We start from the raw sequence: 16,325 nt of genomic DNA, 5'->3' as shown, positions 1-16,325 counted from the left end.
AAAGTCTGGATCCACGCAGGTTCACAAGTATCCAAGCACCGACCCCAGACCCGTAGTTCTCAGGGAACTCTGGGTGCCTAACCGGATCCGACTAAGTTGGGTGATTAAAAAAAATCTAAAAGAGAAATAGAGAAGATAGGGAAAAGCAAGCACATTATACTTACCAGTCTCACGTGCGGTTATAACGCTACTTCCGGGGCCGCTTATACTACTTCTGGGGCCACTCATTATCTTTCATACATATACACTGCTTCACCCACTGGCAGTCTCTGCGTCTGTGATTGGTTGAAGTCAGACTACACCCCCACTCTTTGTGAAGCCAACAGCTTGGGGCTGGTATTCTCAGGCTTGGAAGGCCCATGGTTATTGGGCCCCGCAGCTTAAAAATAGAAGCCTACAGCCGCCAAGAATTGTCGCATTCATTAGATGCGGCAATCCTGGAACTTTTCCCAGCTAAACACCATGGTGCGGTGGCAATTGGGGTAATAAGGGGTTAATGACAGCTCACAGCTGCCACTACATTAGTAGTGGGGAAGGTCTAGGAGATAGTCTACATTACTAATCTGTAAGTTAAAAGAAATAAACACAAACACTGAAAAAGTCCTTTATTTGAAATAACATACAAAAAAACCTCACCCTCTTTCACTCCTTTATTAACCCCAAACATTCTGTTCCGAAGTAATCCACAACGATTCCAGATTTACTACATACTGAAGTCAGTGTGCAGGCACAGAACATGAACGCACACTGTAGGCTTCAAGCAGAGAATGACTGAGCTGCAGCGGTTAGCGGTGACATCACTCCGTTTATTAGCGGTTACAGCTGGAGGTTTCCACAATATCCAACCTGTGACTACAGATAACCCGACCTCAGATGATTTCATTAAACTCTGTGACCACCACACTTCAGGTGAAGTCACTGAGTTCACAGACCTGCATGTCCTAGCAGAAAACCATTTTTTTGTTTTTTTTTGCCAAGAAATGCAGATTTAGTGCTGAAATGTATACACAGTATTTCTGCATCAAATCTGCATCTCCTGGCAAAAAATATTGCATCACTACAGTGTTAAAACTGCATCGTGTTTTGATGCTTTTTTTTTTACCAGAAGATGCACATTGCTGGAATCAGGGTCTCCGTTTCTATGTTATGCTGCTCTCAGATGGGGTAGCAAAAACCTGGGGACAGATTCCGTTAAAAGACACTCTCCCAACAAAGTTTTGATCCTCTTAAAATATTGCAGTAGTTATATTATATAGTTTTGTGTACTAACAATTGGTCATTTTGCCCTTCTACTCAGTTTATTCTGTTTTCCATTAGGTCTATTGTAGCGCCCCTGAGACCATCAGGGTGCTACAAGGTTCTGCATCTCCACAAGGATGCAGGGCTACCCCCTTAGAAACCCAGAACCCCAGTGCCAATACCAACAAAAACTCAGGTAATCCCAGTTTTTCCCAACAATCCCCCATACAATGGTACCCAGCTAGAGTGGAACCAATGGATGGCCGCCTAGACGTGGAGCCACTCCAGTCCACTAGTTGACCAGGTGGGAGGGGCAGACTATGGAGAGTAGTCGGGAAGACAGGACAGAGAACGGGTGTGACTGTTGAAAGTGTCAGACCGCAGGAGTGTGAAGGTGGAAGCGAAGTGACGTCCTGGCTCGGGTTGATGGTGACCTGGTACCCAGGAGAAGTAGTTGCCGGTGGAGTACTCCCGGAACTACGCACCGACGGGGTACAGGACCCTAGGACTAGGAAACAGCTTCAAGTCGACCTGTTAACACCTGCACAGCAAGGCGACCATCAAGGACCTTGCTGACCCTAAAGAATCCAAAGGCTCAGTAGCAATGGGAGAACCGGGGACAAGACCAGAGACTCCACCCCCACAGGGTTCACTCTACTGTCAGGTGGACAGAAGTGGACAAACCACAGAACGGGGATCCACTTACCATAGACAGGTGCAGGGGAAGAAGGTACCAGAGCACCAGACTGGCACTGGGACGAAGGGGACCTGGAGGCGAAACCAGCTGGCCTCGGGCAACCAGTTAACATCTGCAGAAAGTGATTAAACCAGTTGCACTGAACATCTGTGTGGATGACCTTCTTCACTACCTTCTTCCAACGCCCCCTGCACCATACACCCTCTGGGGCAAAACTCTACTTGCAGAGGGATTACCATACTAGCTGCCAATAACATCAGCCCTAGTAGAGACATTTTGCAGCGGCGGCTCCCTGCACTTAGCCGTAACACCGCAAGTGGCGTCACAAGTGAACATTATCATATTCTCCCCTGTAAATATCTCCATTACAAAAAGGGCCCAGGGCACAGAACTGGGTAACGGCTACCATCGTGACATTCCCAATAGAGACTCTGCCCGGAACAGACTACCCCATATCCCTGGGTGCGACATATATGATATCACGTCATTAAAAACTGACTAGCGGAATCTTCCTAAGCTCTATGTAGTAACAGGAAGTCTATTTTAATTGCATGAGTCACTGCAAAAGTCCATGGCAAGGGGGAGGAACAGAGCAGCTCCGTACAGAGTTGGAGGGTAATGACTCATGCAGAGACAAGAGACTTCCTGTTTCTTCATATAGCAGATAAAATAAAAGAAACAGAAGAATTTACTGGGTGTAAAGGTAAAATGAGCGATTGTAAGAACAGTGCGATATAATATAATATATTAACTGGATAAAAACGCTCATGGGAGAGCTTCTTTAATGGTGGCGTGTCTATGACAGTTAAGTAAATATGAGGTACTTAGGAACTTCAGTCAAGTACCCCACAATTTAACAATACATTTTTAGGCTACCATAAAATAAAACATTTTGCAAAACTGCAACTAGGGCTAGATTTAGTACAGTGTGATCGATCACAATGTCTTGCGAAAATGCAAAAGCTGAAAAGAAAAGAATGGATTTAGTGCCTGCGGCACAGGCAATAATGCGGGCGCATGTCTGTCAATTTCACTTTGTAGACACAACATTTGAACTCTAGAATATTGTTAAATAACAGTGAATTATCTGTTATCAGCACAGATCAATAAGACAAATATAAGTACTCAGTTTATTCATAACATTATATTTCATGTGCCCCAGTCCTCACATATAAGGAGAATCAACCTTAACAATTATGTGCGCTGTGACCACCATTTATCATGTGGCTTTCAGTGCTAAGTGACATAAGGCCAAGTAAAAGGCCACTTCAGAATTTTGTACACATATGTATTGATCAGTTTTGACATGAAACTGAGTCAATTACCAAGTGCGAGACAACGCTTAATTGGCAGTGTGCATTTCGCCATGTGTCTTCTTAGTATTTCCTCTTGAACCTTTTTTCCGTATGAGGCAGGCAAATACCTTGTGAAAAGAAATATTTTATCAACCCCGCATGTAAATGTAGGAGATGAAGCCTGCTTTTCTTCAAAGATGCAGAAATTGTTATATCTACGTTTTAAATAAATTTGTTTTCTTATATAGAATAGTGTTCACATCTGCCTTTCATACAATTTCAGCGCCTCCAGTACTATTGTTGCCACTAAAATACCATCATGCAGAGAGAAAGCTAATGGACCCCATTATAAGCCGAGACTTTATATGTTTAGTAATGAAATAGTCTTTAGCATATAAGACACCAAACTATTTTCAGGGCACTGTCGCTATGGTAATGTCATCACAATAAATTATTTTATTGCTTTACAGATCTTAAAGAAACACTCGCATTAAAAATGTTTTGGGCTAAAGGCCACTTTACACACAGAGATAAATCTGCGGCAGATCTGTGGTTGCAGTGAAATTGTGGATAATCAGTGTCAGGTTTGTAACTGTGTACAAATGGAATAATATGTCCATGATTTCACTGCAACCACAGATCTGCCAAAGATTTATCTCTGTGTGTAAAGTGGCCTTTAATCTCTGTGAAAGTGTAGGTAATGTAGGTGTTGTCTTCTCCAGTGTCTAGCGCTGCTCCTGTCCTATTCTGAGTCATGTGACTGAAGTTCTGACTCTCCGGATCACACAGGGCTCCAGACGTGAACTGGAAGTCGCTTTTTTAATGTAAGCCTAAAGCCAGCTTTACACGTTGCAATTTCGCATACAATATCGTATGCGATTTGCAATGCCTCCATCGTATGTGCGGCACGTTCAATTTGTTGAACGTGCCACACAAACGATTAACCCCCGTCACACGTACTTACCTTCCATACGACCTCGATGTGGGCGGCGAACATCCACTTCCTGGAGTGGGAGGGACGTTCGGCGCCACATCGACGTCACGCTGCAGGCGGCCAATAGATGCGGAGGGGCGGAGATGAGCGGGACGTAAACATCCCGCCCACCTCCTTCCTTCCGCATTACCGGCCGGAAGCCGCAGGACGCAGGTAAGATCTGTTAATCGTTCCCGGGGTGTCACACACTGCGATGTGTGCTACCCCGATGAACAATCTGACATTCAATCCATGAGGAATGAACGACGTGCGTGCGATGAACGTTTTACCGTTCAATCACAATCGCACGTACCTGTCACACACTGCAATGTACCTTACGATGCCGTATGTGCGTCACTTACGACGTGACCCCGCCGACACATCATAAGATACATTGTAGAGTGTAAAGCTGGCTTAAGATGCCTCATTCTGACGCTCCATAGGCTTACGTTGTAAGGGAAAGTGCACATACCAGTCTTCTCGACATCGAAGAAAAATGGTCCGATTAAGCAGATCAGAGTTTGATCAGATCAGAGTGGGATGCATTTTTCTTGGAGGTGGAGAATAAAAGAAAAAAAAAAAAAAGTATGGCACAATGTTTTCCACAGACCCATAAACTTTTTGCTGATTTTGATCTGAAACTTGGATCAAAATCAGACATGTCACTGATTTTCTCTTGGGACCGAAATTGGACATGTGCACCTCTCCCTAAAATAACATTGGTACGAGTACTATCCGTCATAACCACATATAGCATTTGTCTAATTTAAACGGTCGCATGCACAAGCTTTTAGGCCACATTCTCACGTTCAGTATTTAGTCAGTATTTTACCACAGTATTTGTAGCCAAAACCAGGAGTGGGTGAAAAATTCAGAATCGGTGCCCGTGTTTCTATTCTACTTTTCCTCTGGTTGTTCCACTCCTGGCTTTGGCTCACACTTACTGATATAAAATAATGACCCAATATTGAACATGTGATTGTGACCTTATAGCGACTTTTGGCTCACATATTAACCATTGAGTGGGCCAGCAAGTCGGAATAGTTGTCACGTAACCAAGAAGAGGAAAGAGCTATCCTGGAAAGAGGGGAAGAGAGTAACCGAATTACAATATCAATACATATTCTATATTACATATACATGCGCAGAGATTTAGCCCATAAAAATTGTAAAGGGAGTGCTTCTTTAAGTTGGCCAGGAAATATAAATGTAAGTTGGCCATAAGCAACAGTTTGTCTCCCGGCCCGGTTATACGGTATACCATACATAAGAGTTCAGAGCTGTCATTACATCTCACATAGGAGTAACCTATTTGTTCTGGGCTACTCCTGTATGAGATGTAATGAGACCCTGCTCTCACATGCAGTAGGTTAGACCAGAGGATTAGTGTTGTCATTATACGTATATATCACACACTGAGAAACCTGCTCTAAGCCATTTTTGGGTTGTGTTTTTCTTTCTAATGAGTGTTGCTCTTTGCTTATTATTATTAGTCAGCATCATACAGAGAGAAGAAGTACACACTCCTAGTGAAAATTGTCTCACAACACACCATTGGGCTTAAAAAAAAGTTAACTCATTAAGCACCAAATGTTTTGATTGTTAAAGAGATTGTCTACTACTTTAACATTGATGTCCTTTCCTTAGTATACGTCATTAATGTTTGATTGCCCGGAATCAGACACCCCGCATCTCCGCTGATTAGCTGCTCTCGGTGCTGACAGCGGCAGCCGGAAATGCTCAATTCCAGAGCTTCCCAGTCTTCTGATAGTGTCCGCGGCTGGGTATGGCACATCCGCCCCCCTAATGATTTTAATGGAAGTCAGATGTGCAGTATTCGGCCACGCCCGCTTTCAGTTGCTGGGGCATCTCTGGAACTGAGCATTTCCGGCCGGTTTCTGCTGCCGCTGCTATTGGCAGTAGCTCATCAGTGGAGATGTGGGTTCTCAGAACCCGATCGATCAGACGTTGATGACCTATCCTAAGGATAGGCCATCAATGTAAAAGTAGTGGACAACCTCTTCAATATATCCATAATAATAATAATAATAAAAAAAAAAAAACATTTAAAAAAAGGAACATGTCATTAGATTAAAAATGCCATTACACTATCTTGTGTTGAAAAATATTACATTTTTGTTTCCATATATAATAAATATAAATGAAGTTTGGCTGGGTTTATACCTGCATTTCAGAATTCCATTTCTATGTTCCAGTTCAGGAATAAACAAATAGAATCCAAGTCCAAAAGGGATCAAAGTTTTCAGAATGAAAAAAAAAAAAAAAAAAAAGAGGAAAACAAAAGTTCTGCCCGATGCCCATTTTTAAATTCTAAAAACTGACAACGGAACTCAGACAGACCCATATTAATCAATCGGGCCCTTCCAATTCCAATAGTTTTGCACCTCCCCATTATGGACATGAATTCCCACACAGAGGTATCAACCCAGCCTTATGTTCTAATTTAAGTGTAAAAATATCACATTCTGTTTACCAGACTTACCCTATCTTCCTCATCTCTGAAATCTGGCATGGTGCTAATACAAAGGCTTACAGCTGTGATTGCCACAAAAGAAACCGACAAACAGGCAAAAATCTTTCCAGGAATCCCTGAGTGAGGGTTCTCCACCATGTCCCTGAGATGCTTCATGCACTGGGCAAAACGACCACTGTCCTGCAAGGCACTTTGTGAATTCTCCTTGGAGGTGCCATATTCGCCTTCATACATCTTAGCTTCAGCTAATTCCTCCTCCTTCTGCTGCAGCTTTCTAAGGCAGCACCATTCCAATTGCTCTTCCTCTATTCCCCAGTATATAAGTTCTTCCTGGAAAGAAAGGGCGCACATCTCTCTCAGTATCCTTAGCTTTCCAGCTGCCAAGAAAGTCATAATAGTCCTAAAGGCACATGGGTTACGATCAAAGAAAAACTCATTGCAATTGATGTCATAATCATCACAAACATCCATAATTTCATCATAATTGTTACAAGCTTTAAGTTTTCCCAGCCGTGTAAGTGGACAGTCTTCTAGTGTGGTCCATGGGATCCGGTACTTTATACCACCTACATTGATGATGACATGTCGTATACGATCTTCCACTTGACCTCTATAACGTCTCTCCTCTCCAGGACGAAGGAGCTTAGCGGTTTTGTAGAACATCCCTTTCCTGGTCCGCACTTCACATACATTTTCGCTCACATTCTTAAACCTAAAGGAGGTGAAGTCGGCCTCTGCTTTTCCTGCCAGTAATGCCATTTCCTGATACATTGGCTTTCTTCATTTAGGCAACCACTCTTTCTAGAAGAAACGGTAGATGCTCTATCAAGCAATGCAGCTCCAGATCTGAAAGAAAAGAGCATGTGTTCATCATTTAACATTGTTTATAGAGGCAGAGTACATCAAATTAGTGGAATGTAAAACAGAACAAAGAACAGTGCATCCAAAAACAAGATCTTCAGATGCTGGTCAACATTGCATGTGTTCACAAATCTGATGATGATTGTGTGAGGGAATGATCACAGTTTATGAATCAGAGGAGAACAATTAACAGATATTATGACACTGGAACTACTCCAAACTGAGGTTAACATTCTAGACCACAGATCTAGTAGAATAAACTTACACAGCGACTATGTTCACTGTAGTACATAAATATTTTTTTATGGTTATGAGCATTTCAGATAAATTTGACATGTCTTTCAGCAGAAACAAACAAATCAGAATAAAGAGGGCACAAGATGAATGTGGTAAATCACATACAGTAGGAAACAATGACCAGTCCTCCACTGGGAATATGTAAGTGAACATAAGCCAAAATAGATCATCATGAGACATCATTAAGCCAAAACTAACAAACGATTCGAGTCCCCAGAAGGAGTATTAAACCCTTTAAAGAGGTTGTCCCATGATGAAAGTACATTTTAAAGGGGTTGTCCACCTCTCGGACAGCCACTTTTCCATCTGCATGTTTCCCCACACAATTTCCTAAATGTTAAGGTCATTGCGTAGTCGTATGTGATTATATCCTAAGATAAGTAAACTAGCAATATTTTAAGCTTATTTCATAAATTGAATTTATTCTTAAGCACAAAATAAAAATGTAAATGAGATAAATGAAAAAGATCACTGATCAAAATTAGATAACACTTTCAGATACCTGCAAGGTATTGGTGTTAATCTGGCACCTGGTGCTAATTTCCTTAATTATCTGACAAACTCTATGTAACTGGCAGCCTAAGTTTCCAGTTTGCACTGACTTTTCAAAAATGGTGTGCCGTTCCAAAAGTGACCGAAACCATTAAACAGCAGGTTGTCCATATGTGGACCAAAGAGGTGACCCTATCAGCCATTGCAAGTGAAGTTGGTCATTCCAAGTCTGAGATTTTGAGAATATTGCATCTTTACAACATCACAAACTCCTTTACGTCCCCCAAGAAAGACAAAAGTAAGAGGACAGGATAATGCAGAGACTCTATGGGTAATCGTTTCAACACTGTTGTTGGAATTGCTTGCAAGTTCAGCACTAAACAGGGTAAGGATCTGTCTCATCATACAGTGTCACTACTTTGAAGAGCATTTGGACTGAAAGCCCACTCTGCAGTAACTAAACCTCTCATTAGCAGAAAGAATAAAAAGGCTAGACTCACCATTGGTGAGGGGCATGTTGTGTGGGCAAGGGAGAACTGGTCCACAGTTCATTTTAAAGTGATGAAAGCAAGATTAATTTATTTGGGTCTGAAATCACCAGCTCAGAGTCCTGATCTAAACCCAATAAAAAACCTCTGGAAAATCCTTGGTGACAAAGTTATGGCCAAAAAACCCACAACAGTCCAAGAACTGTGGAAAAGACTGGAAGAAGAGTGGACCAAAATCACACCAGAGCAGTGTGACAGAATAATGATTTCCACAGATGTGCTGAAGTTATTCAAAGCAAAGACCTGTACATTTCCCACTGATTGATGACTGTTGTCACCTTCAGAAAATTTAGTTATAATCTTTTTCAAAAATATTTGGGCATTGACTGAATCCTCGTGATCTGGGCTCTGCTTGCCACTATTTTTTATTTAATATGAAACAACAGAGAAGCAACTAAAGTGTAGACTTTCAAAGTTTAATTAAAGGGATGGAACAAAAATATCCTGTGAAACGTTTAGGCATTGCAACTGTTTTTCTTCAAAGCATCCTCATTTCAGGGGCTCAAAAGTAATTGAACAAAGTCCCTTTACCATAAATAAAATGTTAATTTTAAATTACTTTGTAGAGAATCCTTTGCAGACCATGACTACCTGAAGTCTGGAAATCATGGTCGTAGCCAAACACTGGCTTTCCTCCTTGTTGATGCTTTGTTGACCTTTACTGCAGCTGACTTCAGTTGTTGCTTGTTTGTGGGTCTTTCTGCCTTAAACTTTTTGTCTTAGGCTTGTGAAATGCAGCTCGATTGGGTTGAGATATGGAGATTATAAACACAATTTTCCCAAAAGGGCAACTAGAGGTACCCTAACTAGAGTTTAAATAAAACTTAACTTTTATTCCAAATGTAACTAGAACAGATCAATCTAACAGTATGGCAAGATAGAGCAACCTAATACTAAATCATGCATCAGGCTGCGGACCAGATACTATAAGCAAGTGGACGAACGTCCTACAATATTATCAGATTGGTATTGCCCTATTCTGCCTATAAAAAGCTAAATAGCCTCCTCAACAGGTTTCACCATGACTGGCCTCATCAGGGGGATATATATATATATATATATATATATATATATATATATATATATATAATCTTTTGCTTGTCAGTGTAAAATGGCAAAAACTTAAAACTTATGTCACTGACCTGTCCAAATATTTCAGGACCAACAGTATATAACCAGACTTTACTACAAGATTTGAAAGATTTCACTACAACTAGCGGATGTAATATTGGTAGGAATGCAATTCTTGCAATTTTTAACTCCTTTGCTTCATAATTTCACTACTAATTCTAGTTTTAACACGTTTCATAGTTTCCAGTGATGCAGTACAGAGAATGTTCAGGGTTTACTCCATCTTTGAGTCATTTGAATATTTACAAAGTGTCTGGACACTTGAGTTTCAGAACAGGCTGGAGCCACTTGTTATATATGGGTAATATGATTTTCAAAACAAGTTTCCAAAAACTGTTGAGTCTCAAGCTATGATGTAAACCAAATCTGGCTAATGGCATTATTAATAAACAGGATGCTTAGCCTCAGTTCTGGAATTTTCCTCAATTGGATTTCCAGTAAAGTGCCAAATACACACAGGAATGAATATTGTGTACTATGAGATTACTTCACTTTATCAACTTATTTCGCTGGGTGCTTTTTACATTATCAAAGAAATCTGATTAACAAAGCTCGTAAGAGCTGCTAACATTTATGGGCTGAATAGTTTTCTTTGACTTTTCCTTTTAGTAGAATAGTAATATTTTTTAAAAATATTAACTGAGTAAACGAATTGGCAATCTTCATTTTAAATTTATCATATTATTTAGATACCATACATATTCAGAATGGTAGTTGTTATGTTTATACCCAGGCTTCTTCTCTGTTATCAATCTATACTTTCAAGTATAGCCCAAATTCCTAAAAAGTTTGGACGCTGTGGAAAATGAAAAAAAAAAAAAAAAAAAAAAGAATGCAAATGTTTGGAAATCACTTCCAGACATATTTTGTTCACAAAAGAAAGTAAAACAGATAGCAGAAGATGATACATAGATATTTTTTCCATTCAGTTTAAAAAAAATAACTCATTTAGAAATTGATGGCAGCAACAGCTCAAAAAAGTTGAAAAGGGCCATGTTTACCATTGTGTAGCATGCCCTTTTCTCTTTACAATAGTCTGTAAACATCTTGGAAGAAGACCAAATGTTGGAATTTATAGAGGAATGTTGTCCCATTCTTATCTGATGTAGGATTCTAGCTGCAAAGAGTCCTGGGTCTTTGCCAGATTTTTCATTTCATAATGCGCCAAATATTTTCTATTGGTGAAAGCGCTAGACTGCAGGCATCCAGTTCATCATCTGAACTCTTCTTTTGGTTTAGCATTGTCTTCCGCAGATATGCCTGGCCTTTATTCAAATAGACAATGTCTGGATGGGAGCATATGTTGTTCTATAACCTCTATATAATGCGTTATATTAATAGTGCCTTTCTAGATATTGTAAGATGGCGACCGGTTTCATTGTAAATTGTAACCTGGAGATCCGTTCTGGTACTTGTAGTGCCAGTGTCACATGTTTTTGTTAAACCATTCATAAGGGCTAGGTTTACAGACAGCTGGAGACATGGTAGGTCTAGCTATCTACATACTCCATCCATGGGTGTGTCTGAGATGTGTTTGTAAAATAGAGATTGTTTGTTTGGCACATGTTCAGCATGAGAAGCAATGTGTGAGAAGCAGCTTCTGAGAGAGGGTGGCAGGAGTCAGTAGATTTCTAGAGGCTGCTAAACTCTGATACAGGTATCGAAGCCTCTCTGAAGGGACCCCCTGGGAGAAGAAAGGGTTCACTTCTACTGGCTAGGGTCAGTGAGTGGAGCTGGACATAGCTAAACTAGGATACTTGAAGTATATCTGAACCTGCGCGGCGGACTGTGAGATAATAGACTTGAAATACGAGTGTGAATATTAGCCAGATCCCTGCATAATATGATCTCACAGATAAGACCCCATTGCGCTATTGTCACTCCTATTCAGATCAAACAAATTCTAACATTTATTTGTATTTTTGACAACAATTTGAGTTGATGGAGTTGTAATATATATCCTGTTAAACATTACACCTCTAGTACACAGCCACAATGATCCCAATTAGACATGTATGGATACCTACAAAAGCAATTAGTGCCAGGCCAATAAGAATCATCCTGATTCATGAAGTGTTCTACATGGCTTCAAAATGATTAACATTACGTTACACTCAAAGGACCCCATCGTGCTCTTTCCTGAGCTTCTGACTCCCAAACTGCTGTCAGGAAAACCCTGAGCTACCAATGTTTGTTAACAGAATCAAACGATTGCATGCATTTTATTTATTTCTTGTTCTTCGTAATAATGTAGTTGTCAAGGTGAAAGCGCTCTGAAAATACTTCTGTCTGGAGAATAATTGATGATGGATCTGAATCTGATACAGTGTTTACATCCTAATGAAAATTGTACTAGATTTCAGCTGACAATGAGTGATTATTGCTACCAGAGGGGAAACTTATCTTGTATATCAAAACCTCCAAATGCTTGTATTCCTTCATTATTATTGCAAAAACGACAGATGCATTAGCCAATGTTGTAAATTGTGGTCACAAAATAACACTCATATAATAAAGTGTGCAACAAATGAACACACGCATATATTTTGTTCTCTTTATAGATAAGCTTCCTTTTTACATTCACACTGTCTGTAAATTTAACCCTCGGATAGCATTAATGTGCCTTTCAGGCGCTTCTCTTTTACTTTCATTTCTTCCTCCTCACCAGATTTTCAGGAAATCCCCTCTCTCCAGGCAGTCTCCTGGCTCTAGCTGCTGTGTGAAACCTGATACCACAGTTGGTCTGCAGAGCTTCAAGAGGGCAGATATACCTGTGCTGGCTTCTCATGCTGATTGTTCCCGAACACATCACACTTTATAAGCCATTCTTGCTCTTTGCTCTGCCAGTGTGTTTTTTCTTGGGAAACTTCAGGATCTAATTCTGAATAATTCTGTGTGTAATATTATTTTAGGTGCCTTGAAATTGTTTTTTTCCCAAATTTTACTCTTTTTAATAACCGTTATGTGTTAGAACTGGGGGCTATTTGGTGGGAGTTTTGAAATGTGTGTATTTCAGAGTTATTACTTTTATGTTGAGTAAATGGGTTTGTTTTGCACCTGATAAAGCGTAGTCTCTTTTATTTCATCCCTATGAAAGTCTCTGATCACTTTTAGATCACTGAAATTGCAAAAATTAGATATTATAGGTATTTTTGTAGCCTGCGCCTGACAGGCGCATTATTCCAAAACTCGTTATTAAAGATATTGTTCCCACCAGAGAGTTAACAGAATGTACTGCTGTCAGGGCCAGGAAACAATGTAATCTCTTATCAGTATTCTCATTATTCCCTACACATTGTTTAGAAATTAAATCCATAATGCTCCCTTCTATAGTTCCCCAATGCATTGCACCTTCATTCTTGCTTCGCTCTGTATGTAGCTGTCAAAAAACTTTCTACTTTCTACTTTAAAGATGATTAAAAAGCCTGTGTGTAGGTTTTTTTGTAGTTTGATATTGGAACTTGTAAGAATGTACTATTACAGCCAAATGCTTTACAAGGAAGAAATTCTATTTTTATGGGAGGGAGACACCTTAGCTCTAAAAATTGAAATATACTCTATACTTTATACCAATTTTGCTCCCTTACCAAGAGCTTAGGGAGTTATTGTGCCGCCCCCGTTCCAGCAGCCGGTGCTGCTCGGATCCGTATCTACGGAGCGGCTTGAGGGGTTCTCCGGACCCGGGGGTCGCGCGGACACTCCGAATAAAAGGGGACGTATTTATACGGGGTTGTTTGTAAAATGTCGATGACGCCACCCACGATGTGTGGTGATATGTAGCACCACCGCTGCAGTTGTGGAACTCCCGGGAGTGATGGTCTGGCAGCTGGATGTTAACCCCTCCGTGAGTAGGGATGGATGCCCCGGGGCCCAGTGTCTCTATGCTGAGGAGGGCGATTGCAGGGGACGGCGCACCCGGCCAGGTCTGGGATGTTACTCAAGGTCAAGTAAAGCACACAAGTCTTGTGGTAAACCAAGGTGATGGTGGCCGGCTGCCGCAGACGGGTGTATCTGATCCCACACCCAGGCTGGTAGTCAAAGTCTCTCTCCTCTGCACTCAGTGTTTTGTAGATAGGACTTCCCGGTTTGAAACACAGGAGTCTGCTCCTGATCCTTTGGTTTGGAGCCGTGCCCGTCTGACGCTGACCCTTGGGATCTATGGGCCCTGGCGGTGGCCTTATCCCTCTCGGTGGGTGGTTGTCTACTTTTCGGGACTTAGGTTGGGACAGGACCTAAAACCCTGCCCTCAATTGGTTAATTAGCTAGGCCGTCCGTGCCGGTCCTGGCTTCAGGGTCCAAATACCCCCTCTGTGCACATGGTTTACGGGTAAGTTCTCCGGTGTCGGTACCGTTGCTGAATGTCCAGCTTCATTTTTTGGTCGTCGCTCTCCCGCTGTGACGCACACATCGCTGTGTGTGACAGCGAGAGAGCGACGAAATGAAGCGAGCAGGGAGCAGGAGCCGGCATCTGGCAGCTGCGGTAAGCTGTAACAGGGTAAACATCGGGTAACCAAGGGAAGACCTTTCCCTGGTTACCCGATATTTACCTTCGTTACCAGCGTCCGCCGCTCTCGCTGCCAGTGCCGGCTCCCTGCTCTTTGCACAGGTAGCTGCAGTACACATCGGGTAATTAACCCGATGTGTACTGTAGCTAGCAGTGCAGGGAGCCAGCGCTAAGCAGTGTGCACGGCTCCCTGCTCTCTGCACATGTAGCACAGCGACGCGTGTCGTTATGATCGCTGCTGCTTCTGCTGTGTTTGACAGCTAAGCAGCGATCATAACAGCGACTTACAAAGGTCGCTGTTGCGTCACATAAAATGGTGACGTAACAGCGATGTCGTTGTCGCTGTCGCTATGTGTGAACTCAGCTTAAGGCAGACCTGTGCAATAATCATGCTGTCTAATCAGCATCTTGATATGCCACACCTGTGAGGTGGATGGATTATTCTGGCAATGGAGATTTGCTCACTAACACTGACATAGACAAATCTGTGAATAATATTTGAGAGAAAGAAGCCTTGCCTTTTGTGTACAAAGAAAAAGTCTTAGATCTTTAAGTTCAGCTAATAAAAATGGGATGAAAAACAAAAGTGTTGTATTTATATTTTTTGTTGTTCAGAATATATTTACTTGGAAAATTGGTGATGAGTTCAATACCCATGTCATCCACTGTGTGTGTGATATATATGTAACAATTTACTCAATGATTTACTAGGCGAAAAGGTATAGTTATATATGATTAGTGGATTTTAATTATTTTGTCAGTTGAGCTCTTAATTAAAAGTTGGCTGCACAGATTGCTCATTTATCTTCATTGCAATGAAAGAGTGCGCTCATTGCTTTGACACATAAAACAGTCATCCTAACATCTTTACAAAACACACACATTTTACTGATAAACACTCTAATGGATAAAGAATGACTGAAATTTATAGCATATTGTGAAACAGAAATTTTAAAGGGTCTTTGTTGCAATCAGAGAAATTGGTCAGCGTATATTATGTAAGATTTCAAAAAAGTGTGCCTTAATTCTAGTTTACCTCCTTAGAAGTCTCTATCCCTACACTTTTTGAGAGATTATGCAGAGCTGGGGTCTCTACTAAAGGCCTCATCTCAGATATATACTGTATTTTAATTACCCCCTGCCCAGAAAATAAGCCAGATCATACATATATGAGGAAATGGGAAGATTTCCTTGGTGAGACCATTCCCCTGTGTATGTGGAAACGGATCTGGGATACTGCCTCTAAGACATCCTCATGCTATGTCTATAAGGAAAGTCAGTATAAATTACTCATGTATTGGTATCACACCCCATCACTACTACATAAATTAAACCCAGCTATACCTGACAATTGTTGGAGGTGTGGAGCTACAGGAGGAGACATACCACACATTCTGGGTATGCCCCATTATCCAGTGCTTCTGGAGGTTGGGGCAATCCCTTATATATAAAGTAACTGGTCTTCGGGTTCCCCTGGATCCTAAATTCTATATATTAAATATACCACTTGCTCAGCTGGGGAAAAGAGTAAAGCGGTTATTGTTACATATAACTACAGCAGCTAGATGTCTAGTTGCCCGTAACTGGAGGTTAGCCCATCCACCCTCACTTACAGATCTCCATTCTCGGATCCAAGATGTGAGAAGGATGGAGTATTTATCTGCCCTGTCAAATAACTCGGTAGATCATGTTGAGAGCGTTTGGTCACTTTGGGACACCTATTGGGCCAATAAAGAATAATAGTAAGGTATGGTTTTGATGGAAGCCTGATATATCCACCCTCACCACTTCATC

At 41.2% G+C, this 16,325-nt stretch overlaps 1 protein-coding gene across 2 annotated transcripts in view; it reads right to left on the bottom strand.

The window, feature by feature from the left end:
- The window catches only part of KCNG2 (potassium voltage-gated channel modifier subfamily G member 2), a 243,813-nt gene that overhangs the window by 107,275 nt on the left and 120,213 nt on the right, over positions 1 to 16,325 (bottom strand). For both annotated transcript variants that reach the window (XM_075314660.1, XM_075314661.1), the window contains one exon: positions 6,708 to 7,544. In XM_075314660.1, coding sequence (XP_075170775.1) covers positions 6,708 to 7,469 — 762 coding nt within the window. In that variant the 5' untranslated portion in view covers positions 7,470 to 7,544. The remainder of the gene's footprint in view (positions 1 to 6,707; positions 7,545 to 16,325) is intronic.

Source organism: Anomaloglossus baeobatrachus, chromosome 6 (assembly GCF_048569485.1).
Source record: "Anomaloglossus baeobatrachus isolate aAnoBae1 chromosome 6, aAnoBae1.hap1, whole genome shotgun sequence".
NCBI classification, from domain to species: domain Eukaryota; kingdom Metazoa; phylum Chordata; class Amphibia; order Anura; family Aromobatidae; genus Anomaloglossus; species Anomaloglossus baeobatrachus.
Note: the sequence above shows the minus strand (reverse complement) of the source record. Positions and strands in the feature narration are given on the sequence as shown.